Source organism: Ambystoma mexicanum, chromosome 12 (assembly GCF_040938575.1).
Source record: "Ambystoma mexicanum isolate Mex_15411 chromosome 12, UKY_AmexF1_1, whole genome shotgun sequence".
Lineage (NCBI taxonomy): Eukaryota > Metazoa > Chordata > Amphibia > Caudata > Ambystomatidae > Ambystoma > Ambystoma mexicanum.
In genome coordinates this window covers 171,008,981-171,036,692 of record NC_090936.1, presented here as the reverse complement: position 1 = coordinate 171,036,692, position 27,712 = coordinate 171,008,981, and the positions used below count along the sequence as shown (strand labels likewise).

The 27,712-nt window shown below is 48.3% G+C and overlaps 1 protein-coding gene across 1 annotated transcript in view; it reads left to right on the top strand.

Annotated features, from left to right (window-relative positions):
* The window catches only part of ZFC3H1 (zinc finger C3H1-type containing), a 1,590,362-nt gene that overhangs the window by 1,400,783 nt on the left and 161,867 nt on the right, over positions 1-27,712 (top strand). The window contains exons 29-31 of the mRNA XM_069628251.1: positions 7,341-7,445; positions 7,532-7,697; positions 8,163-8,263. Coding sequence (XP_069484352.1) covers positions 7,341-7,445; positions 7,532-7,697; positions 8,163-8,263 — 372 coding nt within the window. The remainder of the gene's footprint in view (positions 1-7,340; positions 7,446-7,531; positions 7,698-8,162; positions 8,264-27,712) is intronic.

The following is a 27,712-nucleotide window of genomic DNA, read 5'->3' as shown; positions in this document are numbered from 1 at the left end:
CACCCCCAGAAAGGTGCTGGCCAAGGGAAAACATGTCTTGGTGCCTTTTTCTGTACCCTCCTTCCAGCCTATGGATTATATTTCTGAGGTGGATGAGGGGTCTGAGGAAGGTGAGGTTCCTGCAGAGGTTCCTGATGACATTGTTTCTGGTCATAGTCAACTTGAGGACCTGCGTCAGTTGCTGCACGACGCCAGTGGTCTAGAGACATCTCCGGAGGTGGAGTTTGGTTGGCTGGAGTCTGGCACGCATGCCGAATACTCATACCAGCGCCTCATGTTGAGGGTCACAGATTACCTGGGGTGGTCTGCCCCCCCCCAACCCCACCTGGGGATTTTCAGCAGGATGACCTGACTGATAACTTGGACCAAGGTCCTCCAACTGACCCGGTGCTGCCATTCCATATGGCCTTGCAGAGAAGGGTGGCTGCGGCTTGGTCTTCTCCGGAGAGTCTCCCGGCAGTGAGCAAGTCTTTGCCGAAGAAATATCGCCCAGCCAGTGGCGACCCCTGCTACTTGACCACGCACCCTACTCCAGAGGGTTTGGTGGTGCAGGCGGCTACGACCCCAGCAAAGCAGGCGTTGTACCCTACCATCCCTCCTGATGGGGACGACAAACGTTTTGATGGCTGGGCGAAGAAGGTATTTTCTTCTGGGGGTATGGCGCTTCAGCCTGCCAACTCCATTTGTGCCTTGTCTCGTTTCACGCACACTCTGTAGAACTGTATTTCCCTAGCGGCTGATCATATTCCCGAAGGGGAGGAACGGGATGGTTTCCTTGCTATCGTGCAGGATGGCAAGGATGCAATGTTTGAATCCGTTCAGTCGGGTCTGGACATGGTTGATTGCGTCAGCCGGTCCATGGCGGCAAGCACCGTAATACGCAGGTTTGCGTGGTTGCGGAAGTCAGGTTTTGCTCCTCATGTGCAAGTCCGGCTCCTCAACATGCCCTTTGATGGTGACCATCTTTTTGGCAGCAAGGCTGACGTGAGTCTTGAGAGGTTGCAGACCTCCAAAGCTGCAGCGAAGTAGTTGGGTGCTGCAGTTCGCCAACCTCTGCCTTTTCGTCCTAGGGGACAGCAATGGAGGGGAGGTTCCTTTCGATATTACTCCTTTAGTAAATCGAGAGGAGCTGCAAGTCAAAGGGGCAATCGTAGGAGTGCCAGAGGTGGAAAACAAGGTACTCGAGGGGCCAAGGCCGCGCAAGCAGTTGCCTCTTTGCCCTCAGCCGCTTCAGCTCAGTCATGAGGCCCATGCTTCTCCGGTTGGGGGGGGAAAGCTGGCACAGCATCTGGTAGAATGGCGTGCCATTACTTCAGATGTGTGGGTTCTGGAGATCATAGCCCAAAACTACTGTCTTCCTTTCCGGCAGAGGCCTCACGACAATCCACCAGAGAACCTCTTTGAAGTGTCCGGATCTGCTCCTTGCGCAGGAAATTCAATCGCTGCTGGAGAAAGGCGCCATAGAACTGGTGCCTGTAGCGGAGAGGAACAAGGGATGGTATTCCCCTTATTTTTTGATTTCGAAGAAAGACGGAAGATTGAGACCCATCATGGACTTGCGCGGTTTGAACACGCTCCTCAGGAAGGACAAGTTCAAGATGGTTACTCTTTCTCTGGGCCTCCAGGCCCTTCAACTTCAGGACTGGTTGGTGTCTCTCGACCTAAAGGACGCTTATTTTCATGTGCCGATCCATCTAAAGCACAAGAAGTACCCGAGGTTCGCGGTTGGCAACTCACACTTTCAGTTTCGGGTCCTGCCTTTCACATTGACCTCCGCCCCAAGGGTCTTCACCAAGCTCATGGTGGTAGCGCATCTCAAGAAAGTGGGGATTCACGTCTACCCCTACCTGGACGATTGGTTGATCAGGGTGCGCTATCCTGAGCAAGTCCTGGATCATCTGTCCGTCACCTGCCACTCCCTTCACAAGCTGGGCTTCTCCCTCAACCTAAAGAAGTCCCACTTGATGCCAACACAGCAGCTCCAGTAGATCGGAGCGGTGCTCGACACATCCCTGGGGCAGTGTTTCCCTCCCCAGATAAGGGCTCTTCACATTCAGCAGATGGTGCACAGGCGTTTGGGACAAGCTGTGACTAAGCAGACTTTGTCTAAATGGATTATCTTGGCAATTTCTGAATGTTACCATCTGGCAGGTAAGGACCCTCCGGTAGGCTTACGGGCCCATTCGACTAGGGGTATGGCTGCCTCTAGGGCTCTGCAGTGGGGGTGGTTCCTATTCGTAACATCTGTGAAGCAGCCACTTGGGCTTCGGTCCATACTTTTGTACGTCACTACTCGCTAGATTCTTCCCATGGACAGGATCTGGCCTTTGGCAAGGCGATCCTTTACTCTGCAATTTGGGCATTCTAAATTTCTATATTCTAAATTATTTTCCCACCTCCTTACTTTGGTACTGCTTTGGGAGTCTGTCATAGATATGGAATACGTCAGAGGACGCAATCTCCTCGAAGAACAAGTTACTCTTACCTGGTAGTTTTCTTTCAATGGGATGGTCTGACTACGTATTCCATATCGCTCCCTCCCTGCCTTCCCCACTACAGAATTTCTTATGCGATTGCAGCTTACGTTTCCGCAAGGCTTTCTGTGGTCATACTGGCAGAAGATTGGTGCCACACATTGTGGGAAAAAAACTACAACTGAGGCTACGTGCGTCCTACATATAACATCCATTTACGTCGGCTCGACAGAGACCCTCGAGGACAGCTTATCGACGCAGAAAGATTTTCCGAAGCAGCACAGCTGTGGTGATTACTGTCATAGATATGGAATACGTCGTCGGACCATCCCATCAAAAGAACGTTACCAGGTAAGAGAGTAACTTGTTCTTTTCTCCCATTCATTTCTATCGCAGTGTAACTCATTGGGTTGAATGCAGGACCTTGGTTGTCTGGTTTAGCTAAAGTTCTACTTGGTAACCAGAAGACCTGTTTGTCTTTTTACATTGTCAGTGGCACTAACTGGTAGGGGCACAAAACCCCTGGGACGCTCAAGGTGTACTCTTAACCATTTACTGAACTGAATATTGGTTCCCTTCACAGAAGATGGTTTTACTGAATTAGAGGGATTTATGTGTAACATCTTATTGAATTCTGTACTGTATATAACACTGCCACATTGCCCTTAACTACTCAGCTTATCTCATAAGGTGAACATTGGAAATCTTTTAAGTAACTTTTTCCTAGAAGTTGTTCCCATTCTCTTTCATTCCATGAGCACAGAGAAAACCGCAACAGTCTGAAACGTTTACATTATTCGTTCTTTTTGATTAAATGGGCTGCATCCTCTTTTGTAAATATCCATTAGCTCTTCATGGGAATATTCTTTTAATTCATTAAAAAAGGGTTCAGTGCTGGTTCAGTGGAGGTGAAACAGAAGTTACAAAAAATGTTTTATTATATCATAGAAAGATTAGGATAGACAATTGGTGGCAGGGGATATGGAGGGGTGTGTTTTTGTGAGGGTGTTGGGGAGAATTCTCAAATGTGCTAATTGCCTTCACCCTAGAGACCCCCAGCAACTTTGCTGCATGTTAAGGACTTGATTTTTTTACTTGGAAAGAGTGTCAGCCTTTTTTTCCCACTCTTTCATGTGTGATGTGTGTTTTACATTTTTGTTCTCTGATTATGGAGTTTTAGATAACTCCATAGGCATCTTTTCATGTGTGTTACACAGCACCCTCAGTGCAGTGACAGAGGGATGTCTTTTAGATTTCCCAAAGGTTTAAATACCTTCTCTGGGATGAACTACTGTTTCCCAGAGAATGTAAAGTGAAATTCACTTTACTAGTCTTTTCCAAATTCATAGACCAGCACACACCATTTTACAATGGAGTTCTGGAGGGGGTACAGTGAGTCACCTGTGTCTAAAAACTCATGTAGCAGTCAAATGCTACCCTTCCCTATTGAAAAGGCTGGTGGCAGTGGTTTTACAACGAACTACCGTGATTTTTCCCGACCGCGAACACTGGTAGCTAAAAAATCATGGGAGCCATGTTTTTTCAAGATGGTGTCTTAAGCCCCTTTGTTTAAACGGGTACTGGTCTTCTTTTTCCACCCTTTCTTTTTGGAAAGATCCTTCTAGTGTTTGTCTCTGCGCGCCAAACCAGGTTTGGTCCCTTTGTTCGTGTGCCTTTGGCGGGCTTCAGGACTGAAGTCCGCTCTTGGTGTGGTTCTATGTTATTTTGCCGAATGATTTTACATTGTGGGACTTTTCATTGCCAAAAACTCCTTTTTTTTTTATATATTTTTATTTTTTTTACACCCCTCCCTCCCTTACTTAATAATACCCCAAACCGCACCAAACACCACCCCCATAAAAAAGTTACCAAAAAAAAAGTTTTTGCCGATGAAAGGGTTGGTGATGAAAAGTCCCACGATGTAAAATCATTCGACGAAATGCGTGTATACCCTTGGCGTGAGTGTCTGGGGTGGGCAGGAAGTGAGGGAGGTGCCCATATTCCCTGTGCTTAGTCTCCTAGGAGACCCAAATGTACACTGGAGTGATTGGCTGGCTGACTGTCCGGCAAGGACAGCCACCCTGCTGGGTGAGCGACAGCTAGGCTGGAATGAAAGGGAGAAAACTGTTTAAAAGGTGAGTCTCCAGGACTGGAAGGCAGAGTGGACCACAGGAACAAAAGAACTGAAGACGAACTGGAAGAGGACGGCTGCGGCAACCACTGGACCGTTGGTGAAGCCCTGCTGCAGGTCCAAATTGCCAAACTCCATATCGACTGAGAAGCTCCTTCAAGGACGGCTTCTTGCTTTTAGTTGGTGGGACCAATCAACTCATAAAACACCTGGATACCATTTTCAAGGCTTTTTAGGTTTAACCAGGGAGAGGGACACCAGTTTGTGTTCTTGAATCTACAGCTACTGGAACTGAAATGACTCCATTATGTTTGCTTTCTTCAACGATCCTGTGCAATGCAGGAGTCCCTCGACATCCTCCCTCTTGTCCACACGACTGAGGGTCAGGAACAGTGAGATCTGCAGGAACTGCCAGGAACCGCGACTTCAGCAACATTTGTTTTCTTCACAAAAAGGTACTCTGCCAACCCAATTGAGAATGCCACTCTTGCAGAGAAAGTTTGTGAAACTTTTCCCAACTTGCAGGCCTAATCAGCTTGTGAGCCCACAAATTATTCTTTTTCGCCTAAACTACTACTGAGAACTTTTGCAAAGACTTTACTGTTTGATACCAGAACTGCCATTTCCTATCCAGAACACTAGCCCATTGACTTTGGCCTGGCCTATTGACTTGAATTGAACTATTCTAGTCAACAAATTATTTGCACTGCCTAGAAAGTATATATCTTCTATTCTACTTACTTTTGTCCTTCTTGCTCACTACTAAGTAACTGAACTGCCATTTGGCTCCTTTTTCAAGGGAGCCCAAACTGCCTCAAAAGCTTATTTTTGTATTGAAGTGGTATGGGTATATAATAAGTTTTTCTTCTAGTGAAATGTTTTCTAAATGATTGTGTAATATATTACTAAGTGTTTTTACCAAGAAACCTTCAGTGTAAGTGTCTACTTGAGCCACTGTGATTGAAAGTCCTCTGTGTAACTACTTGTACTGCTCGCATTCACTCTTGAGATAAGCCTGGCCGCTCAGATCGCTAACAACAAACTGTGTGGTACAGACTTATACCAAAGGTTGATCTTGCTTACACCTGTCGTCCTAATTGTGTGTGGTGGTCCCAGAGCGTACTGCATGCAATTCTGCCGAACAGAGGGGAAACTGGTATGTTTTGAAGTTATCTCCGAAAGTGGTGATGGAGGGTGCAGTTTGGATATGAAGAGGTAGGGGTTTCAATGCCCTGGGTGCCCAGTGTGTAAATGCTTGTTCTTGTGTGCCTGTTAGTTTGAAGAGGTGAATGAGTAGGAGATTGTCTTGCTGGTCTGTTTGTGTGGGAAAGGTGTTTGAGTTTGCCATGCAGATAAAGTGGGGTTTTGTGATGGATGGCCTTGAAAAGAATGCAGAATCCTTTGAAGTCAATTTATTGGGGTTCAAAGAGCCAGTGGAGCTGGGCGGGAGCTGGGGTGATGTGTGTCTATTTTGGTAGATGGAGGATGAGTCTGGCTGCTTGCTACATGTCTGGCAGGGTGGCTGGGGTGCTTCTATGCAATCCAGTAACAAGCATCATTGCTGTATTCCAGCTTGGAGAGAACCAGTGCTTTGGCTGCAGTATGGAAGTCATCCATAGGAAGGATGTGTACGATGTTTCGTAGGAGGTGTAGTGTTATATTGCATGTTTCGGTGACCACAGCCATGTGGCATGCAATGAAAAGGTGGGGGATTTGACCTGTGTGGATAAGGATATGTTTGATCGTTCTGTGACGAGTTCTTTGATCCAGGGGCTGAGTTTGGGTTTATGTCTGGGGAGCAGATAAGGAGGTATTCCGTTTTGAACGGTTGACCTTGAAGTTGGTGGCCATCAGGTGGTGGTGGTGGTGGTGGTGGTGGTGGTGGTGGTGGTGGTGATGATGGAGAGACTGCTTTGAAAATGTGGAGTTGGGAGGGGGGTTAGATTTGGAGGTGTATATTTGTGGTTACGCCTTGTTGGAAATGAAGGTTTGCTATCGTACTGTCCAGCGGATTAAAGACAAGTGATACAGGGAGGAGCCTTGCAGGACCCCGTACATGACTGGGGTGGGATTGAAATGGGGGCATGTACATGGTACACCTCTGGGTAAGAAAGGAGGTGAACCAATCATAGATGGTGCCTGAGAATTTCCTCCTGTGGGATAGGATGTTGAGTAAAATGGTATGGTTGATTGTGTCGAAGGCTACAGAGAGGGTGAGGAGTAAGAGTAGTGCTGTTTATCCTTTGTGATGTTGTGGAGATAATCGAGGATTTGAAGTGTAGACGTCAGGCCTATGTCCTGGTCAAAACTCAGATTGTAAGTGGTTGAGTAGGTTTTTTGTGGTGATGTTGCCTAGTGACGAAGCAGTCCATGATTCAGATGAGGTATGTGAGGATAGAGATGGGGCAGTAATTTATGGGGACTGGTCTGGGGGAGGGGAGAGGGGTCGAGAGATGGTTTTTTGAGGAGGGGTGAGATTTGTCCAGTTTTGAGCATATGGGATAGTGGCATGTGAGAGACAGGAGTTGATGATATTGAGCCATTGGGGAGAAAGGGTGGTGATGTTGTTCAATGCAGCTGGAGGTGGACCTGCATCATCCAAGAAGTGTGCAGGTGTTGGTTTGTTGGTAAGGATGAGGGTGTCTGACAATGGGGTATGTTGCTGAGTTTTCATGATTGCTTATGTTTTTGATCCTTGCCTATTAAAGCATACCGTTGTCTTTTTTGTTTTTAAGTTTGTGGCAGTCTGTTGGCGCTAGCAGCGGAGAGGCAGTGGACGCATTTGAGACAGCTTTGGGAGCAGTCATGCAGCAGGATACTCTCGAGAATCTTTGGATGGAGTAAGTGTTCTAAAAAAACCTGTTATCTGATGTCTCGGACATGGCATATAGTTTTACTTACGTTTAATGATGCATTTTCTTTGCAGCTACCTTGTCTTTACAAATAGAAAAGTTGCTGGACCCAATAATAAACTTCAAGAATTCAAATGTTTTACGGACTTGGTCAATAGATGTTTGGTTACAGTCCCTACTCGACATCCAATCCCTTTTAGTACTGCTGATTATTGGACCAACTATGAGTTTCATAATTTGGTATGAACATTTCTAATTTTCAATTTTAGTAGTTTGCTTGTGAGGAAACTGATTCTCCACTTTGGTTTAACGTCTGTTATTTTTTAGAATGTTTTAACATCTGCCATTCTGCACAAACACTTACAAAAGCAAAATGTGGCTCTTCCTGCTATAACAATGGAGGGAGTGCTGTTCGCTACATTTTAGTTTGTTGTTAATTGGGCCACAGCGTTTTAATATTGTTTATTCACTCAGTATCTTAAATAAAATAGTTTGAACATGGGTTTTTAAACAGCAGTATTACCTTTTCTAAAAATATATTATCTTGGGTGTTTGTTTAACAAATATTGTTTATGGTAGTAAACCTCTCGCAGAATAGCACAAGTGTTGCTGCCTTCAGGGCTGAGAGCTCTGTCTCTACCATTAGTTTGAACAATTGTAAACATGTGATTTAGTACACATAAGAATTTCATTTGCGTTTTGCAGGTTATTTTCTTTTATTTGAGCTGTATTCCAAAGTCGCAACATTCCAAAACACTAGAACGGTTTTCTTCCATGATGCCTAATAATGCTGGACTGGCACTAAGGTGAGAAGAAAGAGATCTTTTTATTTTTGGGTTGAATGCAAACTGGATGGGTGCTGGGTTTTCTTTCTAAAAGCAACTATTTGAAAAATGAAATCATTTAATGATACTAACATGAAGTGGCACTTTATAAAATGTTCATTTAATAAGAATGTTGCATTTCCCTTACTGTGCAACGCACAGTATCAAAACCTTAAAATAATCATATACATTATTTTCTACCAGATGATTTCAAGATGGACAGTTTGGTATGCTCCTATTAGTCCTTCAAAAAACTCGTATGAGACCGGAATGGGACAAATGGTACCAGATGATAGTTCCTGGCTGCCTTTCATAACATTTAAGCAACTTTGGGAGCTAAGAATAACAGATTTGGACAGCCTAGCTAGCTGGATGTGAAGATAAAATGACTGACATCTGTCAATCCATTGCAGTTCTAGGAGTGTCTTGTTTCCCCAGAGAATTCTAGAGGGGGGGGGAGGGGCGGGCAGAGGTCTAATTCTCGGCATACCCAATCCCAAATACACAGACCTCATTAGAGAACTAAACATATAGGATTAATGTTTCTTTAAAGTGTATATTCAAATGGATTGTGCCCTCCAACGTATTCCTCATCTTTGCCATGTAATGTCCACAGCCGGCTGCTTTGGATATTTTTCGGCAGAGGACACCCTGCGTCGATGGCGTTGTGTCGATGTCCCTCGAAGGCCTCCATTGAGGGTGACGTCATCGGATGTTATAAGTAGCACGCACGTCGCCCGTAGCCTCAGTTCTGTTTTTTCCGCAAACATATTTGCTTTGTTAAACTCGGGGAACCTTGTGCTTACTGTGAAGTTCCGATTATGTCTTTATCTTCTACCCAGACAATACCGAAGCGTGGATTTAAGAAGTGTCCGGACTGCGGCTCCAAGATGTCGATCACGGATCTGCATCGCATTTGTCTGTGGTGTCTAGGCGAGAGCCACGATACAGATGACTGCTCGAAGTGTCAGTCGGTGACTGCTAAGGCCTTGGGGGAACGAAAGGGTAAACTGAAAGTAGGTAAGATGTCCAGGTCCCATGAATCCCGGACTGCTGGACTTTCCACCGACAAGTCGAGAGGTGACTCTCCTTGGCGGAAGTCGTCCTAGCGGTCACGCTCTAGGAGTGGGTCCCGCCACTCGTCCTCATCGATGCATTCCAGGAAATTGCACCATCGGTCACCTTCCTCATCTTAGTCAGACGCCTCCCCAAGAAGGATGGTATGCCTGTCCAAGAAATCGACCACGGTGGAGTGGGATGCTTTCCGGGTAGCGATGATGAAAATGTTTGATAAACATGGTACTGTTCAGCCCACACCTTCTGATGAAGCCGGCAAGGAACGTTCTCGGCCGAATACTCGCGCACCTTCGAGCCCAGGAAAACGGCGTGCTAAACACCAGCAGCCTTCGCGGCCCCAGTCGGACAAGGCATCGAAAGATCACTCGAGGCGTGCCAAGTCAAGGTCTTCGTCTTCGGCAAAATCTTCGACTCCCTTCGAACCCCTTAAAGGCGTCAACGTCATCAGTGCCATGCCAGTCAGGTGCGCCTGTCGGGTCTTCAATTCCGGTCCGGGCCTCAGTGCCGCCGAACCATCAACGGCATCTGTGCCCTCTGGGCGCATTTTAACAGTGAATGTCCCTATGCAAGTGGACCCTCAGAGGAAGGCTACTGCTAAGTCTTTAAAGGAATAGTGTGTTCAGAAATATTATTGTCCCGAGGGTTCGGGCATGTGTTTTTAAGCATACGTTGATCAATCGTACAAACATTTCCTATGCACCTTACCATAGTTTTCCACTTTTGTACACACGTAAAATCGGGCATCGCCCAAGCAGGACTGCCACGGCGGCACTAAATCCTTTCACCCGCCCCTGAGGCTGACATCACCAAACCTAGTGATATTCTCCGCCTTTCTCCATGACATTACTGGGCAGCGTAGCCAAACGCACCCAGTCATCACCTACGTGACATGACGCAGAACCTGGAAATCAACACACATCGTCTCGCAACACAGCGCATCACAATTCGGAATATAAAACTGTACTTTAAAATGAAATAGCAAGACTGTACAATTTGTTAAGTACTTTGATTTCACAATAAAAGCTCAGAGAACATCGGGCGATTGCCATATTCAATGAAATGGGTAATTCTTTTCTTTTTTCTCGGTCCACAAATGTTTATCGTGAGTCACGCAGTGTTCCTTTTGGGTACACAAGGTGTTCCTTGTGGATAAAAGAAGCGCTTTGATCGCACGGTGAATCGCAAGGCTTGTGCTTCAACTTGGCGCTAGACCACTGTAAACAATGTTATGTTGCTCCTAATCGCTGGTACCGCGTAAGGGCATATCGGCCCTTGGCGATCGTCCCAAAAAAATGGTCATTGATATCCAGCTATTGACGTGTATCTGCAGCTGCCAGTTGAAAAAAGCCATCAGTTGGTATCTGGAATCGATGACAATCGCAGAATAGCAGGATGTACCTGTTTGGAAAACACAACAGAAATGTGTCTCAGTAGCCGATCTTTATTACAATTTATAATTTTACCCATTAATTTGGCACCGTGTTAAAACTAACGATTATCACATAAGTGAAACAATGTGAACACAGAGAAAATAACGTGGAAAGGACTCCACAATTTGATTCGGAGGTTAGTGCTATGGAGTAGGTTAGGCTCGAAACGGGAGGCGGAAGCTGACGCTACAATTCGAGAAAAACATAGATGGCATTTTAATGAAATATTACCGTTAAACCTGGTGGAACCGAGTGGTGGTCTACATGCATCTCTATGCTGGACTGCCCATGTGCCTGGCAGAAAGACCAGTACACAAAGGTTGTACTTGGCGTTTGTTTCATTGCAATATGCCACACAGAACAAACAAGTACAATGTAACCCAGCAATAACGGTCAGCTAATAAGTTGACTCGTTCGGGTATAAAATCATCAAAAGTCAAACTTGCATTATATTTAGCATTTCCATTCTCTTGGCATAACGCAAACTGTGTTCGGATCAACCATTTTTCATCAACTGAACTTACATGTTCTTTAGTCCAGTTTAGGAATGGTGAACCTTATCATATCTTAGGTTATTACACCCCTCCTTTAAATCAATTCCTTTCGGAATGGTCCCATTCTCTAAAGGTCAAAAAACAATTGGACCTTATACTGTGTGCGATGCATGGGCTTGCTCAGCTAGCAAGCAAAAACTCAAAGCTGTTGGCCTTCACTCAGAATGAAGATACATTCTTAGTTTGCAACATCTTGTCTCACTGCATCCATGAGAACTGGAATTGTGAAACACAGGCACAGGAGGAAAAATGTGGGGTCTGTCATTGCTAGCTGTTTGTGGCATTGCTGAGGGGTAGGGGAAACTTCACAATGACAGAATGCACTGTATTCCAAAATTGGAGTCGAGGGTATACAAAATGGAGTCAGTGTGTCTAGCAATAGCTCCACCTCTGCTTATGGCAGGGCCTCCTGTCATGATCTCTGCTTCCAAAAGGTCAGGGTTTTCCCAACTCCCTTGGAAGCAGATCCATAACCCAGGTTCCAAGTGCCAACCAGTCCCAATTGGGACCTTTTGGACCCAGTCCTGGCGCCAGTGGCACCAGGCTCATAAATATGCCCAGTCCCAGCGCTGGAAGCGCCGGGCTCATAATGCTTGGGTGGACTTACCTGCAGCAGACCATGCTGCTTACTTGCCTGCCAGTTGAGCCTCTGATCCTCTTCTGTTTGGAACTACTTTTCCTGTTGGGTGGGGCAGGAGCCACTCCCTAGATTCAGAACACTGGAACTCTTCTGGAAAGCAGGAACTCTTTTCTTACCTAGGCGTGGCTGTGGAAGGAGACACCTAAGCACTAAAGGAGGCTATTTAAACCACACCCGATGGATGAATCTTGCTTTGCGTTATTCTGCATCCTCTGCAGCAGAACGCTCATCGTGTCTTCTGCATCTGATCCTGGGCCTAAGGAAAAAGGCTTACCATCCTGAATCCAGTCTTCAGCAACAAAGACAAGAAAGAACAGGTTAGCATTACGGTCTTCAGTGACAGCTCTTCACTTACCTGGTCCATCGGCTGTCACCAACGCCTCGCGCTGCATTCCGGCATCTGAAAGACAAAGGCTTACCTACTCTTCGTGCGCTCCGGAGGTCTTCACACTGCATTCCGGCATCTGAAAGACAAAAGTTTACCAACTCTTAGCACGCTCCGGAGGCCTTCGGCGCTGCATCCCGCATCTGAAAGACAAAACAAGGTGCGTTTAAAGACATTGGGGAACTTTAATACTCACGTGCCATTACTCCTTTCCACATCTAACCCAGTGGGTATTCCGGCACCCTGCAGCCGCTCCGAACTTGTACCTGCAAAATAAAAAGACAGTTAGAGCGCATCGTGAAGCAGGCAACAAGCGCTTACTTACGTGCTTCCAGGCGCTTCTATTCATCACACGGGCTCCATCTTCAACTCACTTCAGCCCGTCATCCGCCATCGCCGGAACCCTGCAAAACAAGAAACATCATTACTAAAGACTTTAAAGACATTAGAATTACTCGAAACTTACCGTTCGTGCAGTAAACGACGGACAGCAGTCCTCTGAAGTCAAGAGGCCTGCTCCCCTTATCCAGTGAAGAAACTGGTTACAGCACCCTGCCCCGAGGCAGATGGAGAGCACGGCGTTCACTTACCTAAGGTGAGAGCGTTAACCTTTGGGGTTCTACAGGAGAAGAGAAAGGGAAGAAGAGAGAGACATTCAATAACCCAGTTCCTTAATCCCATATTTTCTATCTGCAGACATCTTACCCTTCGAGTCAGACATACAGTGCACAGAGGTCCAACCCAAAGAGCCAGCCGTGTGTTACACATCACCTTTGAAGATACGGTATACGCCCAGTCAAGACCGGCGCCTCTACGGGAATCAGGTGAGCGTTACACCTCCTTCCCCCATGAAAGCAGATGGGCAAAGGAGGTGCCCCCAACGAGTGCCTGATCAGGATGCCACCTTCGTGTATAATGTATGTTGGCCGGTGGCTCAACCGACCCACCACTTCCTTACATTAGCAACGACCCCCAACGCATGCCCCCATGAATATATTGGTCAGAGTGCTTCTATTTCTCACTAACAATGTACTTTGATGCGCTGTTTTGTTCACAGTCCGTAGTTCTTGCGTGCCGAGTATCTTATGTAGCCTAGGTCTCGTCCATTTTGTGGGACGAGTAGTTATTCAGCTATTTGGGCAACTGGATAGTTACTGCCGAACCCCAAAGTTTCTTTCACACTGTTATCCATCTGGCCCTCCCACGATCAGTGAAGGTCCCACAGTAGCTCGACGAAACTGTGAACTATGAAAACACAGCGTTACATTGTATGACATTCGTAAAAATGGTACTAGTTGAAAAATAAATTGACAAATAGGATAGATTTCAAAAGACTAATTGGATGCTTTATTTGGACACATCATAAAAACATTGTTTATCAAAAAAACAGATGGTAATCATTTGAACCGGGAAGTGAACTGATCCACAAGCTCTGCTTTAGGTGGACAGGGCACGTTGCCAATGTTTTGTGGCAATTCCGTGATTATGCATCTCCAAGACATTAATAAGATATTTCACAAAATCGAATTCCATTTCCTCATATACTGGCTTGACCACCCATTTTTTGCTTCTTTTCATAAAGGCCATAGTGTAGCGAAGCATCCCAAAGTTTCCTGCAGTCCTCGATTGTTCATGGCCTGCATTCTCGTTATACGCTAATACCGCTAGCAATGTCCTATATTTCATCCCTTCTATGCCAAAATGAAATCTCTTTGGCCTGCACTTTAGGCACATATTGTGGAACACCTCCAAATCTCCTGTGTGACAGAATTCTTTGAGTCCCTTCAGATCTCTTTATAGTTTTATCAAACACAATCTTCTCAAGGGCTTTGTGTGGAGGTGAAGATGGAATCAACCACTTCTTCCGTTCCTGCTCCAGGTACAAAGGGTCATGTTCACATTGGTGGAAATGTTGGTTTTCTTTTGGTTTAGTTTTCTTCTTGAAGACCTTCGATAACTGAATGCTGTCTATCTCCCATTCGTGTATTTGGTCCATTTTCCTGCTGAGGGAGTCTGCTTGCTCGTTCCTTACTCCAGGGAGATGGTGAGCTACGATGGTTATATCGTGCTTCAGAGCCCAATGCCACACCTTCTGAGCCTCGATGGAAAGGGTTCTGGACCGCGTGCCCCCTTGCTTCCTTAAGTAAAACATTGCTGTTGTCTGTCAATATTCTCACTACTGACCCTTTGATGTGTGGTAGGAAAGACTTCAAGGCCCAGCGCACTGCCCTCAGCTCCAGAACTTTGATGTGCAGGAGTGACTCCGTCCGAGACCATCGACCTTGCGTTTGTAGAGTGCCCATATGTGCTCCCCAAACCGTCACGGACGCGTCCGTCACAATGGTCAGCCGAAACTCCGGCTCCTGTAAGGGTACCCCTCTGGATAGGTTCTGAAAACTCTGCCACCATTGAAGAACCCGCAGGAGCTCGTTGACTGTCAGCTTGTCCGACCAGAGCCTTTGGGCCTGCGTCCACCGGTCCGCCAGGAACTCTTGAACTGGCCTCATGAACAGGCGGCAGTTGCTCACTAGAGGAATACAAGACGCCATAGCGCCCAGAATCGACACATCTTCTCACTGATACTCTGGTATTGATCCTCCACCGACTTGCTAACCGATTGAGTTTGGTAATTCTGTCGACGAATGGCCTCACTAACCCTGACTGGGTCTCAAACTGTGCGCCCATGAACACAAAGCTTCTCGACAGCGTCAGCGAATATTTCTCGAAGTTTACCACAAACCCCAGCCGCCGTAAAAGTTGCATGGTGGCCTGCAAACTTGCGCAAGTTTACATAGGGGAGGACCCCCTCACCAACCAGTCGTCGAGATACGGGTACATGTGATGGCCTTGCCTTCTCAACCAGGCTGCGACTGGAGCCAAACATTTCGTTAACGTTCTGGGAGAGGATTTTAGCCCAAAAGGAAGCACTTTGAACTGGTAGTGAGTCCGTCCTACCACAAACCTTAGGAACTTTCTGTGTCGTCGACGTATTGGTATGTGGAAGTATGCGTCCTGCAGGTCCAGAGATGCCAGAAAATCCCCTTCTTGAACGGACCGGATCACTTCCTGGAGCGTGAGCATCTTGAAATTTCAGCTTTTCAACGTCTTGTTGAGTTCGCGCAGGTCTAGAACGGGACGCCATTTTCTGTTTGTCTTTTTCACCACAAAGTATCGGGAATAAACCCCTTGACCCCTCTGCGATGTGGGAACCAATTCTATAGCTCCTTTTTGTAGCATAAGTGCTACTTCCTGCTGCAACACGCTCAGATGGGGTTGAGCTAAAAACGCTGGTGGAACATGCAGAGGGTTGCTTTTGAATTGCAGCGAATATCCATACCTTACTGTGTCCAACACCCACTGATCCGTTGTTTGTTCCCATTCGTCGACGCAGTGCGATACCCTGCCTCCCAGAACGTTCCAACGCCCGTCATTGTTGGTCTTTCGTCTGCTTATCTCTCGTCGACGACGAGTAGCCTGTTCTCTTCCTGGAGGTCTGGTAGTCCCGGCTTCGTTTTGCCGCCTGAGAAGCCTGTCTGTACCCTTGCGAGGAGTACGCCGGCCTGTTGAAAGATCTGTCTCTCGACGCCGAGAATCGGGAGTTCCCGATGCTCCCCTAAAGGGACGAAAAGACCGAAAATTCCGTCCACTCTGGAGGGCACCCAAGGAATGCGCCGTGTCAGAGTCCTCCTTCATGCCCTTCAGGGCCACATCCACCTTTTCGCCGAACAGGTGGTCTCCCTCAAAAGGCATATCCAGCACCTTGTATTGTACCTCTGGTCAAAAGTTGGTGCATTTAAGCCACACTTGCCTTCGTAGAACCACCCCGTTGTTGACTCGCTTAAACCCCTATTCCGCGAGGTCCACAGCGATGTTTATAGCATGATTTCAGACCTCCACAGTCTCGGACGAGTAACATCGCTGCCTTCCTATGTTCTTCCGGAAGATGCTCCAGCCATGGGTGCCAGCCGGTGCCACATTTCTCTATCATATCTGGCTACTATAAGCAGAGAGTTGGCCGCCTTCACTGTAGTTGCTCCTACTGACAACACCTTCTTGCCAAAGGCATCTTGTCTTCTGGCCTCGTTTTCCGGGGGGGGGGGGGGTCGTGCATTTGTGCTGGGCCCTCGCTTTTCTCGCTGCTGACACCACCGAGTCAGGGGTTAGTTGGGAGGACAGACATTTGGGGGTGGATTCTGGGGCCTTAAATTTCTTCTCCAGGTGACCTTTTATTGAGGGTTCCGAGAAGGGGTGATGCATCGTCTGTAAACCCTCCTGCCACACATGATCCAGGATGGGTACTGAGAACACCGACCTCCTCCTCCTTTCCCATGTGGTCGAAAAGAACAGTCCTTTTTCTCTTCCTCCTGGGCCAATCCGAATTCTGTACACGCTTTGCTCATCATGGTGTGAAGTTGCCCAATGCCGTCCGGGGGAGACGGCTGAGTTGTGCTCCTTGGGGCTTCTAATTCAGCTTTCTGACTCCCAGATTGGATCCCTGGAGGGGGATAATGAAACATCCAACAGGGTCCTTCTGTCTGAGTTCGAATCTAGCAGTTCTCCCTCCTCCTGGCGTGCACCTGCGAGGTCCTCACTTGCTGGTACCGTCGTAGGCACTGTCAGAGTTGGCCGACAGGACGGGCCCGGTTCGTGGATGCTCGATTTGGCCGGAGTTGCCACTTGAGGTAGTCTCTCGTCCTATGTTTTCAATAGGGTCTGCAACGTGGATAGAACCTCCAGCGATAAGATTGACTGCGGATTAAGAAGAGGGGTAGACACCGGAATGCTGGTTCCCCCGGAGAGAGGCTTGCCAATTCCTCGTAACCAGAGTTCTGCAGGGCCAGCTACCCTCTCACACTCCTCATCTCCCGAGGACACCGACAAGGCCGCCTCTTGCTGCAGCAAGGCCTCCGGTAAAACCGGGTCGAATTCTTCTGGTCGCCAGGCCTCCTGCGGAATCTCCATCGACTAGGCTAAAGCCGGGCCCGTCGTCGTCACCACCTGCGGCCCAAGAATAGACAAGACCAACTGTGTCAATGGTAGACGGTGGTGGTCGCGTAGGTCCCTGAGGCGTTCCTGCCTTTTCTGAACTTGACCTGCGTTTCTCTGTCTGATTCTCGGCTCGAGGCTGATCTATGGTGATCACCTGAGGAGGATTTCGTTCGGCCTTTCCTTTCTCTCCTTCGACGAAGATGATGATGACAAGGTTTTCTTCGACGACTCCTTTGCGGAATGGCTTCCCGACGACCCTTTCTCCGCCAGCCGTGGTTTCTTCACCAGGGGTTCCGCCGATGTCTAGCAGCGTGGGGCCCCTGAGGATTTTAATGCTGAGGCCACGCTGCGCGTGGAGCCTACGTGCTGAAGGCGGGTATGCCCCTGCTCCATCGCTCACCATGCCACTAACCGCCGACTTCGGTCTTTAAGAGTCTTTTGGGAGAAGCCTTTACATATGTCGCACTTGTCTGCCGAATGGTGAGGGTGTAGACCATATATGCAATCAATATGTCCGTCCCCCTCATACACTTTCTTCAACCCGCATGTAGCGCACGGGCGGAACAGAGCTTTTCCAGACATCAGGACGAAGCTCAACGACACAACCTTGACAAAATAGTAGACGACGCAAGGTGATCCCGCTACTTTGGAGACGGTTGAAATCTGAAGGGAGCCGTGGGGGTGGGGCATTTATACCGCTATGTCCTATTGGGGCATGCGTAAGTGGCCCTAAAACGATGTAGATAGGACACAGAAGTGTCGGGAGTTTTTCCTATGGAAAACGGCTTTATAAGTGAACCGAGGTTTCCCTGTCTAACGACGGGGAAATTTTGGAATACTCCTGTAAAATGGAGTTACAGGTAAGAAACTATTCCCTTCTCCAGCATTGGATCTTTCATGGATTCACATGCTTAGAATATTCCCCGTCGTCAAACTGGGAACCCTTGGTTGACGACAGGGAATATTCTAAGCATGTGAATCCATGAAAGATACCAATGCTGGAGAAATGGAGTTACAGGTAAACTATTCCCTTCTTCTTCCGTTCCTGCTCCGGCGACAAAGGGCCACGTTCACATTGGTGGAAATGTTGGTTTTCTGTCCCAAGAGTGAATGTTTGAACAGTGGTGCATTAGTGACCACTATTTTTCTAGTAGAATTTTCAAAGACCCATCACAAGTTTTGGAGCTCCACCAAAGATGGTTGCTGAAAGACTGGGACCACTGTGAAAAACTTTCAGAACCTTTTTTTTTCCCCTGCAGCTGAGATTTTTTTATTGATGGATTTGGCAATGTGCCATGCATCAAATTGATGACGAATATTTGGAAACTACTCTCTCATCGTCTTGGCTATTGAAACGTGTTTGTCCGTGGCTATGAGGTTGATTTGCATTCCCCTCGATTGTAGATCTTCCGGTGATTTTATAAAACCAATTTTCTCCATGGTCACTGAGGATTTACTTTCGGACACCTGCACGACCACCACACCCCAAAACATTTTTCTTTCCATGTCCTGAAAGTGGTATGTGCAGTACTTTGCTGAAAATCCGGGGCTATCACACTGGCCATCGCCAGCTAGCCTGAACCGTTTTTTGGAGAATGTACTTCGAATAGAAAATTGTTCAATTTTCCAAGCTTCACTAATGGCAGGGGATAGCTATTGACGTTGATATTTGTAGTACTGCGTTTTAGAAATGAAATGGAGTCCCACAAATTGACAGAAACTGGACGACTTAGTGAAACCAGCAGCTTTACTTTTCTCTGAACACAGTAGATTGCCAGCTCGCAGTTTCCCCAGCATCCGTTAAGCGGACCATGAACATTTTTCATGGAGCATTTCACATGTGGCATGTATTTTGAGATGACTGCCTTGTGATAGACTGGTAATATTCACCAATCGCTTCCCACATATTTCCCCTCTCACTGCACACATTTCAGCATCATTATAATCTCCATCAAGCTGCTTTCGAAAACTATGTATTTGGCATCCTTTATTAGACTGTCATCCTGCATTAATGTTGTTTCTGACTGTCATTTCAGCGTCTGTTACTTGAACATGAATCGGACAAATCATCAATGTCATTTGATTTTTGGGTGCCCCTTTTTTGGCGGGTGTCAAGTGACTAATTTAAAAGCATCTTCAATACATTCAGTTTCAGCTTCATCTGGTGGAGCAGTCGCATTGTAGCAATGGTCAAAAACCACTTTGCTGGCTTCGCTGGTTAAATTCATTTTCTGGCCATTGGACAAAAGCATCTCGAGTCTGCTTATTGATTTGAGCATGCTGCCCCTCAAATAATAGTTGCTCCATGGTGAAATCAGTTTAGCAAGCAGCATCTCTCATTTCTGTCGTTGTCTGTCTCTGCATAGTTCGTACACATTCGGCCAACTAGAAGACAGGTTGGAAAAACATGTTCAATGTAAATCCATTATACAGTATTGGACAACTTAGATTTTTTTTAAAGTATGTTTTGAAGGCACCAGCACAAAACATTGTAAATTAAATTTTCTGTAACTTACCTTATCTTTCTTGCTTTTCTGTGAAACCTTCTTCACTGTAACGACTGCACCAGCAAGCTGGTCCACCGACTCAGAGCCATGTGCCTCCTCCTCTATATAACGATCTTGTATACATCCCTTGAAAAGAGTATCCATTAAAATAAGTCAGTTGTATTAGAACTCAAATTATTCCTTCGCACACATGGCTTCCACAGATAAACTCGTACATTGTGTACGTCATTTAGTCAAAATATACATTTCGAATTTCACCTGATTTGTGGCTAGTTTACTCGATCAAAGTTGACTGTGCGAAGCACACTGTTCGAAATGTTGCACTCAAGCAATTTGCAAAAATTGCGTGTTTCTAATATTGTTACTGTCTAATAGTATCAGATTTAGAACCGACTTTCTTTCATTCGAGGGAACGGTCAGTATGCATACCTCTTGCTCTGGATCAACTACGAGGGATGATGCAATTGTTGTTGAAGCTTCAGCATCTCCCTGTAACACAGTACTTGTTTTAGTATGGATGAAAAAATTGAACACACACAATGTGATGCAGACATTGGTACATATCTATAACAAACCACGAATGAAGCATTGTGTAAACAAGTGACAAGATACGTAAATATGATCATATTATCTCAAATTCCATGTATAAATCAATTCCGGAACTGAATAGCTAAGTAAGACTACCTGATACGCGCTCGAAGTTGTTGACTCCAGGCAAGACATAGATGCTGAATCTTGCTCCTTCATATTCAGTACATAGTCATGGATTTGTAAAGGGAAATTTTGATTTGATTTAGAAATGCTAATCTTAAAAAATGGCATGTAAGGAGACAGATTACTAAAACATTATGCTTATTTCAAAGGGCACTATAGCATAGTTATCTGTGCCCATAAATCGTTTTCTATGATGCTCCTAAAACCAAGCACAGATGTTTAGCAAAATGGTATATATTTAAAAAGGAATACAATCTTGTAAATATAAGTATTATATGGGACATTTACACCTAAAACACCAATCCGTCCATTTAGGTACCTGTTCACTAACCCAGGGGCTACAGCTAAATCCGGATCCGTGACTCACCTAAGGCGACCTGTGAACGAATAGTCTGAATTGCATTTGGGAGCAATTTACGAGTCGTTCTGAGTCGATTCTTCTTTGTGTACATGGATTGGTCGTACATATTCAGGGTAAAGTGCAGGCTGCAGATGCGGAATCGATCACCCCTCGTGTCCCGCAAGACTTCTTTGACTGTACTTTCTAGTTCTGCTGGCGCAAATCCGCAATATCTGACCAATTTTCTTATTCGATCTTTATTCTTCGGGAATACATGCATTGTGCCTTCAGATTTGTCATGGGTCTTAGAAGGACAACCGAAAATCGTACATGAAGGCATTATTGGAAATTCTGCAAAAAAAAAGGTCAAAAGTATTTGAAAATTACTTTGCATAAAAACATGAGAAAGAAGGAATTATACCATACATTCTTCGATGCAAGCTATGGTTCGAGGGGATTGGGTCCTCCGACGTATTCCATATCTATGACATGTAATCACCACAGCTGTGCTGCTTCGGAAACTTTTTTCGGCGTCTGCGTCCTGCGTCGATGCGCCGTCGTCGAGGACCTCCTCCGACGTCATCCGATGTGATAAGTAGGACGCACGACGCCCGTAGCCTCAGTTCCGTTTTTTCCGCGAACGTGTTGCTTCGTGTTTCTCGGTTTAAACGCCTCGACTCTTTGGAGTTCTGTTCTTCTCGGTTCTTTGAACCTGTTCGTTTTGTGAAAATCCTTCAGAAGATGTCTTCTACTTCGTCTTCGACCCCGCGTCCGGGTTTCAAGAAGTGCGGGGAGTGTGGGTCCAAGATGTCGGTGACGGACTCGCACGACGCCTGCCTCTGGTGCCTCGGGGAGGCCCACGACACGGATGACTGTATCGACTGCCAGTCGCTCACGTCCAAAGCCTTACGCGAACGTAAGAAGTTGTTGTCGGTAGGTCGGGTGTCCAAGCCCCGGAAGTCGAAGTCTGCGGGGCTTTCGACGGATGATTCGAGGGGTGACTCTCCGCGTCATCGTCGGAAGTCTCGTGGGTCTCCTTCTAGGAGTCGGTCTCGCCACTCCTCAGCCTCTTCGAGGCATTCTCGGAAGCGCCGACACCGGTCGTCTTCCAGGTTCTCTTCGGAGGACTCTGCCCGGCACGTCGCTTACCCCTCCAGCCGTGCGATGCCGGAGGAATGGGCTTCCTTCAGGAAGAAGATGCTGGCGATTCTTGAGTCGCAGGGTACTCAGCCGTCCGCGCCCCCGAGTGGGGTCGGTCGTGTGAGGTCGAGAGACACCGCTCGCAAGAGTGGTCGGCACGAGTCACGGGAGAGGTCCCGTTCGGACAAGGGGACTCGTTCTCGACGTACCCGTTCCAGGTCCCGGTCCTCGACGCGTTCGAGACCGTGTGCTCCTGTGAGGTCTTCGAAGAAGGCATCGACGTCTGAGGCGTCGAGGGCGTCGACAGGCTTTCTCGAGGCTCTGGCTCCGGGGAAGTCGTCGATGCCGTCGATGCTCAGGTCGTCGAGGGACACGCTCGGGGCTCCGGCCTCGAGGGCTGTGTCGACGCCGCCGATTCTGGAGGCGCTGCATTTGACGTCGACGCCGATCCTCTCGGCGCCGATGCCGGTTCTCTCGACGCCATTGACGCCTTTCGTGTCGTAGGTACCCCGTTGCACGGGTGGACCCCCTAGGAAGGCTCTGGTTAAGAGCAAGCACTCTAGGGTGCCTTCTTTTCGCCACCTGGACTATATTTCAGAGGCGGGTGAGGATTCTGATGGCCTGGTTCCTAGTCAGGTTCCGGATGAAATTGTCTCGGGCCATAGTCAGTTTGACGAGTTGAGACAGTCACTGCATGATGCCAGTGGACTGGACACCTCTCCGGAGGTGGAGTTTTGTAGGCCTGAGCCTGGCTCTCATGCTGATTCCTCGTACCGGCACCTTATGGCTAGGGTTTCTGAGTACTTGGGATGGTCTGCTCCCCCAGGGGGTTTGTGCAGGATGATCTGACGGACATCCTTGATGTTGGTCCCCCAACTGACCCGGTTCTGCCGTTCCATATGGCTTTACAGAGAAGGTTGGCGGCGGCTTGGACTGCTCCGGAGAGTCTCCCGGCGGTGGGCAGATCCTTGTCGCGAAAATACCGTCCAGCCGGTGGCGACCCCTGCTACTTGACCAGGCACCCCACTCCGGAGAGTTTGGTGGTGCAGGCGGCCACGGCCCCGGCGAAGCAGGCGTCGTACCCTACCATCCGTCCTGATAGGGACAACAAACGTTTTGATGGCTGGGCGAAGAAAGTGTTTTCTTCTGGTGGTATGGCGCTTCAGGCGGCCAACTCCATTTGTGCCTTGTCGCGTTTCACGCACACTCTGTGGAACTGTGTTGCGTTAGCGGCTGAACATATTCCCGAAGGGGACGAACGGGATGGTTTCCTTGCTATGGTCCAGGATGGTAAGGATGCCATGTGTGAGTCCGTTCAGTCGGGTTTGGACTTAGCTGAATGCGTCAGTAGGTCCATGGCGGCGAGCACCGTGATACGCAGGTTTGCGTGGTTGCGGAAGTCGGGGTTTGCTCCGGATGTGCAGTCCCGGCTCCTCAACATGCCCTTTGACGGTGAGCACCTTTTTGGCAGCAAGGCTGACGAGAGCCTTGAGAGGTTGCAGACCTTGAAAGCTGCAGCGAAGTCGTTGGGCGCTGCAGTTCGCCAACCTCTGCCCTTTCGTCCTAGGGGACAGCAGTGGAGGGGTGGTTCCTTTCGCTATTACTCGTCCTTCAGTAAAGCGAGAGGAGCTGGCAGTCAAAGAGGCCAACGCAGGGGTACCAGAGGTGGACGACAGGGTACCCGTGGTGCCAAGGCCGCTCGGGCAGTTGCCTCTTTGCCCTCAGGTAACGCCGCAGCCGCTCCCACTCAGTCAGGAGGCCATGTCCCATGGTTCGCCGGTTGGGGGAAGGCTGGCGCAGCATCTTGTAGAGTGGCTAGCCATTACTTCAGATGTGTGGGTTCTGGAGATCATAACCCACGGCTACCGTCTTCCCTTTCGGCACAGGCCTCGCGACAATCCACCGGGGAACCTCTCTTTGCGGTGTCCGGATCCGCTCCTTGCGCAGGAAATTCAAGTCCTGCTGGAGAAAGGCGCCATAGAACTGGTGCCTGTAGCGGAGAGGAACAAGGGATGGTATTCCCCTTATTTTTTGATTTCCAAGAAAGACGGGGGATTGAGACCCATCATGGACTTGCGCGGTTTGAACAAACTCCTCAGGAAGGACAAGTTCAAGATGGTTACTCTCTCTCAAGTCCTCCAGGCCCTTCAGCTTCAGGACTGGTTGGTGTCACTCGACCTCAAGGATGCTTACTTCCATGTGCCGATCCATCCCAAGCACAAGAAGTGCCTGAGGTTCGCGGTTGGCGACTCGCACTTTCAGTTTCGGGTCCTGCCGTTCGGATTGACCTCCGCCACGAGGGTTTTCACCAAGCTCATGGTGGTGGTGGCAGCACATCTCAGGCAAGGGGGGATTCACGTCTACCCCTACCTGGACGATTGGTTGATCAGGGGGAGCTCTCCCGAGCAAGTCCTAGATCATCTATCGGTCACCTGCCACTCCCTTCACAGGCTGGGCTTCTCCCTCAATTTAAAGAAGTCCCATTTGACGCCAACACAGCGGCTCCAGTACATCGGAGCAGTGCTCGACACTTCCCTGGGGCAGTGTTTTCCTCCCCAGGTGAGGGCTCTTCACATTCAGCAGATGGTGCACACGTTTCAGCATGCCCAGACGCTCCCTAGCGTTCGAGTTCTTGAGGTTGCTCGGCCTCATGGCATCCTGCATTCTTCTGGTGCCAGAGGCTCGCCTGCGGATGAGATCTTTGCAGTGGGCACTCAAGACGCAATGGTCGCAGTCCTCCGGCAGGATGTCGGACTCGATTCAGGTGCCGTCCTCGGTCGCCCGGGACCTTCTGTGGTGGGCCGTCGAAGGCAACTTGATGAAGGGGGCTCCATTTTGGCTTCCCTGGCCGGAGGTGACGATCGTGACGGATGCATCCCTCACGGGATGGGGAGCTCATGCCAACGGGCTGACAGTCAGCGGTCGTTGGTCTCCGTCGGAGTCCAGACTCCATATCAATCTGTTGGAGCTGAGGGCCGTCAGGCTAGCCCTGAAGGCTTTTCTGCCGTCTGTGCGAGGGAAGAATGTCCTGATCCTGACGGACAACACAGTGGCCATGCACTACCTCTACAAAAAGGGGGGGGCAGGGTCACTTCCTCTGTGCAGGGAGGCGATGCAGCTCGAGTTCTGGGCCATCCAGCAGGAAGTTTCGATCTCGGCAGTTCATCTGGCCGCAGCCGAAAATGTGACGGCGGACGCTCTGAGCAGGCAGAGCGCGATCTCTCACGAGTGGGAGTTGGCTCAGGAGATTCTCCTGGAGATCTTCGCCCTTTGGGGGACCCCTCAAGTGGATCTCTTCCCCTCCAGTGTCAACCGGAAGTGCGAAAGGTTTTGCTCGCGGGAATTTCCTCCAAAAGGAGCCTTAGGAGACGCGTTCGTGGTGGAGTGGTCATTCCCGCTGCTGTACGCGTTTCCTCCAGTCCCCGTCATCCCGCAAGTGCTGCGGAGGTTGCGGAAGTTCGGTTCCCGGATGATCCTCATTGCTCCGGCGTGGGCTCGGAGGACGTGGTATCCGGACCTTCTCGACTTGTCCATCTGCCCTCCACGTCGTCTTCCCTACCGAGACGATCTGCTCTCACGGGAGGGGGGTCAGGTTCTCCATCCAGAGGTCAGATCCCTCAACCTTCACGCTTGGCTTCTGAGAGGTTGAGGTATAAGGATTGGGACCTCCCTGAAGACGTGATGGAGGTGTTGCTTTCGGCCCGAAGGCCAGCAACAAAGTCTCTGTACCGTTGCCGTTGGCGTAAGTTCTGCGACTGGTGCAGAGTTCAGAATGTGGATCCTTTTGCATGTGACATCCCCATGGTTCTGTCATTTTTACTTTCTTTGGCCCACAGGGGCTTGCAAGTGGGTACCATTAAAGGTTACCTGGCGGCGCTGTCCATCTTTAAGCGCTCGTCTGAAGAGTGTTCGTACTTTAAAATCCCTTTAATTTCACAGTTTCTGAAAGGGCTCACTAATGTGTTCCCTCTGTCACCTTTCATGGTGCCTGGTTGGGATTTAAACCTTGTTCTTAGGTTTCTTATGGGTGCTCCGTTTGAGCCTTTACATTCTTGCCCTTTGAGGCTGTTGACTCTGAAAACTGTGTATTTAGTTGCGGTTACTTCCGCTCGCAGAGGGAGTGAGTTACAGGCACTTTCAGTTAAGCCTCCCTTCACTGTATTTCACAAGGACAGGGTTGTCCTTCGTGTTCGTCCTTCTTTTCTTCCGAAGGTAGTGTCGGAATTTCATTTGGCCCAGAAGGTTGTTCTTCCGGCATTCTATCCTCCTCCGCATCCTGGTAAGGAAGAGGAGAGGCTCCATAGGCTTGATCCTAGGAGAGCTTTAAGCTTTTATGTTTCACGCATGTCCCGGGTCAGAGTGGACGATCAACTCTTTATTGGTTACGCTGGGAAGCGTTTGGGGCAAGCTGTGACGAAACAGACTTTGTCTCGCTGGATTATTTTAGCCATCTCGGAGTGTTACCGTTTGGCGGGTAAGGACCCACCGGCTGGCTTGCGGGCCCATTCTACCAGGGGTGTGGCTGCATCTACTGCACTGCAGAGGGGTGTTCCTATTCGCAACATCTGTGATGCAGCCACCTGGGCTTCTGTACATACATTTGTACGTCACTATTCCCTCGATTCCATCCGAGGGCAGGATCTGGCCTTTGGCAAGGCGGTCCTTTGCTCTGCTATTTGATTGGCTATTCTAAATTTTGATTCTAAATTCTTTCCCTCCTCCTTGCTCTGGTACTGCTTTGGGAGTCTGTCATAGATATGGAATACGTCGGAGGACCCAATCCTCTCGAAGAACAAGTTACTTTCTTACCTGGTAACGTTCTTTCGATGGGATGGTCCGACGACGTATTCCATATCGCTCCCGCCCTGCCTTCCCCGCTGCAGAATTTCTTTTGCGATTGCAGCTTACGTTCCGCAAGGCTTTGTGTCTGACTGGCAGTTGACTTATGTCACACGTTCTGGGGGAAAAAACTACAACTGAGGCTACGGGCGTTGTGCGTCCTACTTATCACATCGGATGACGTCGGACGTCGGAGGAGGTCCTCGACGACAGCGCATCGACGCAGGACGCAGACGCCGAAAAAAGTTTCCGAAGCAGCACAGCTGTGGTGATTACATGTCATAGATATGGAATATGTCGTCGGACCATCCCATCGAAAGAACTTTACCAGGTAAGAAAGTAACTTGTTCTTTGGTCACCGCAGCAAAACCAGTGTAACGTGGCTGGCTGTATTATAGGATAACTTTCATAAACAATTCATTGATGTGACGAAAATCAGAACATGTAACTCGTCTCTTGAATGTACTATCGTGCATCAAAAGGAAACCTGCTTATAGACACGGTCCGCGAAGGATGCAATTCGATCCCAATTGACACTGATGACAGTTGATATACATCGATAACATAAATTAAAATCATGCCAATAGCAATGAGATCAATGAACATAACACTACTAGGTACGTTTGTTCGAAATAGATAAAACTTTAGAGATCAAGGAGATATGATTAGGTGACCTGCCCTTACCTTGACCAACAGACAGTTAGATTCTGCAAGCAGAGTAGTTAGTGGCAGGACAACCGGGAGATGTTCACAGGTAGCACGACGAGGAGCTGACTCGGAGTGGTCACAGAAGTTCTCAGGTAGAACCTTCACGAC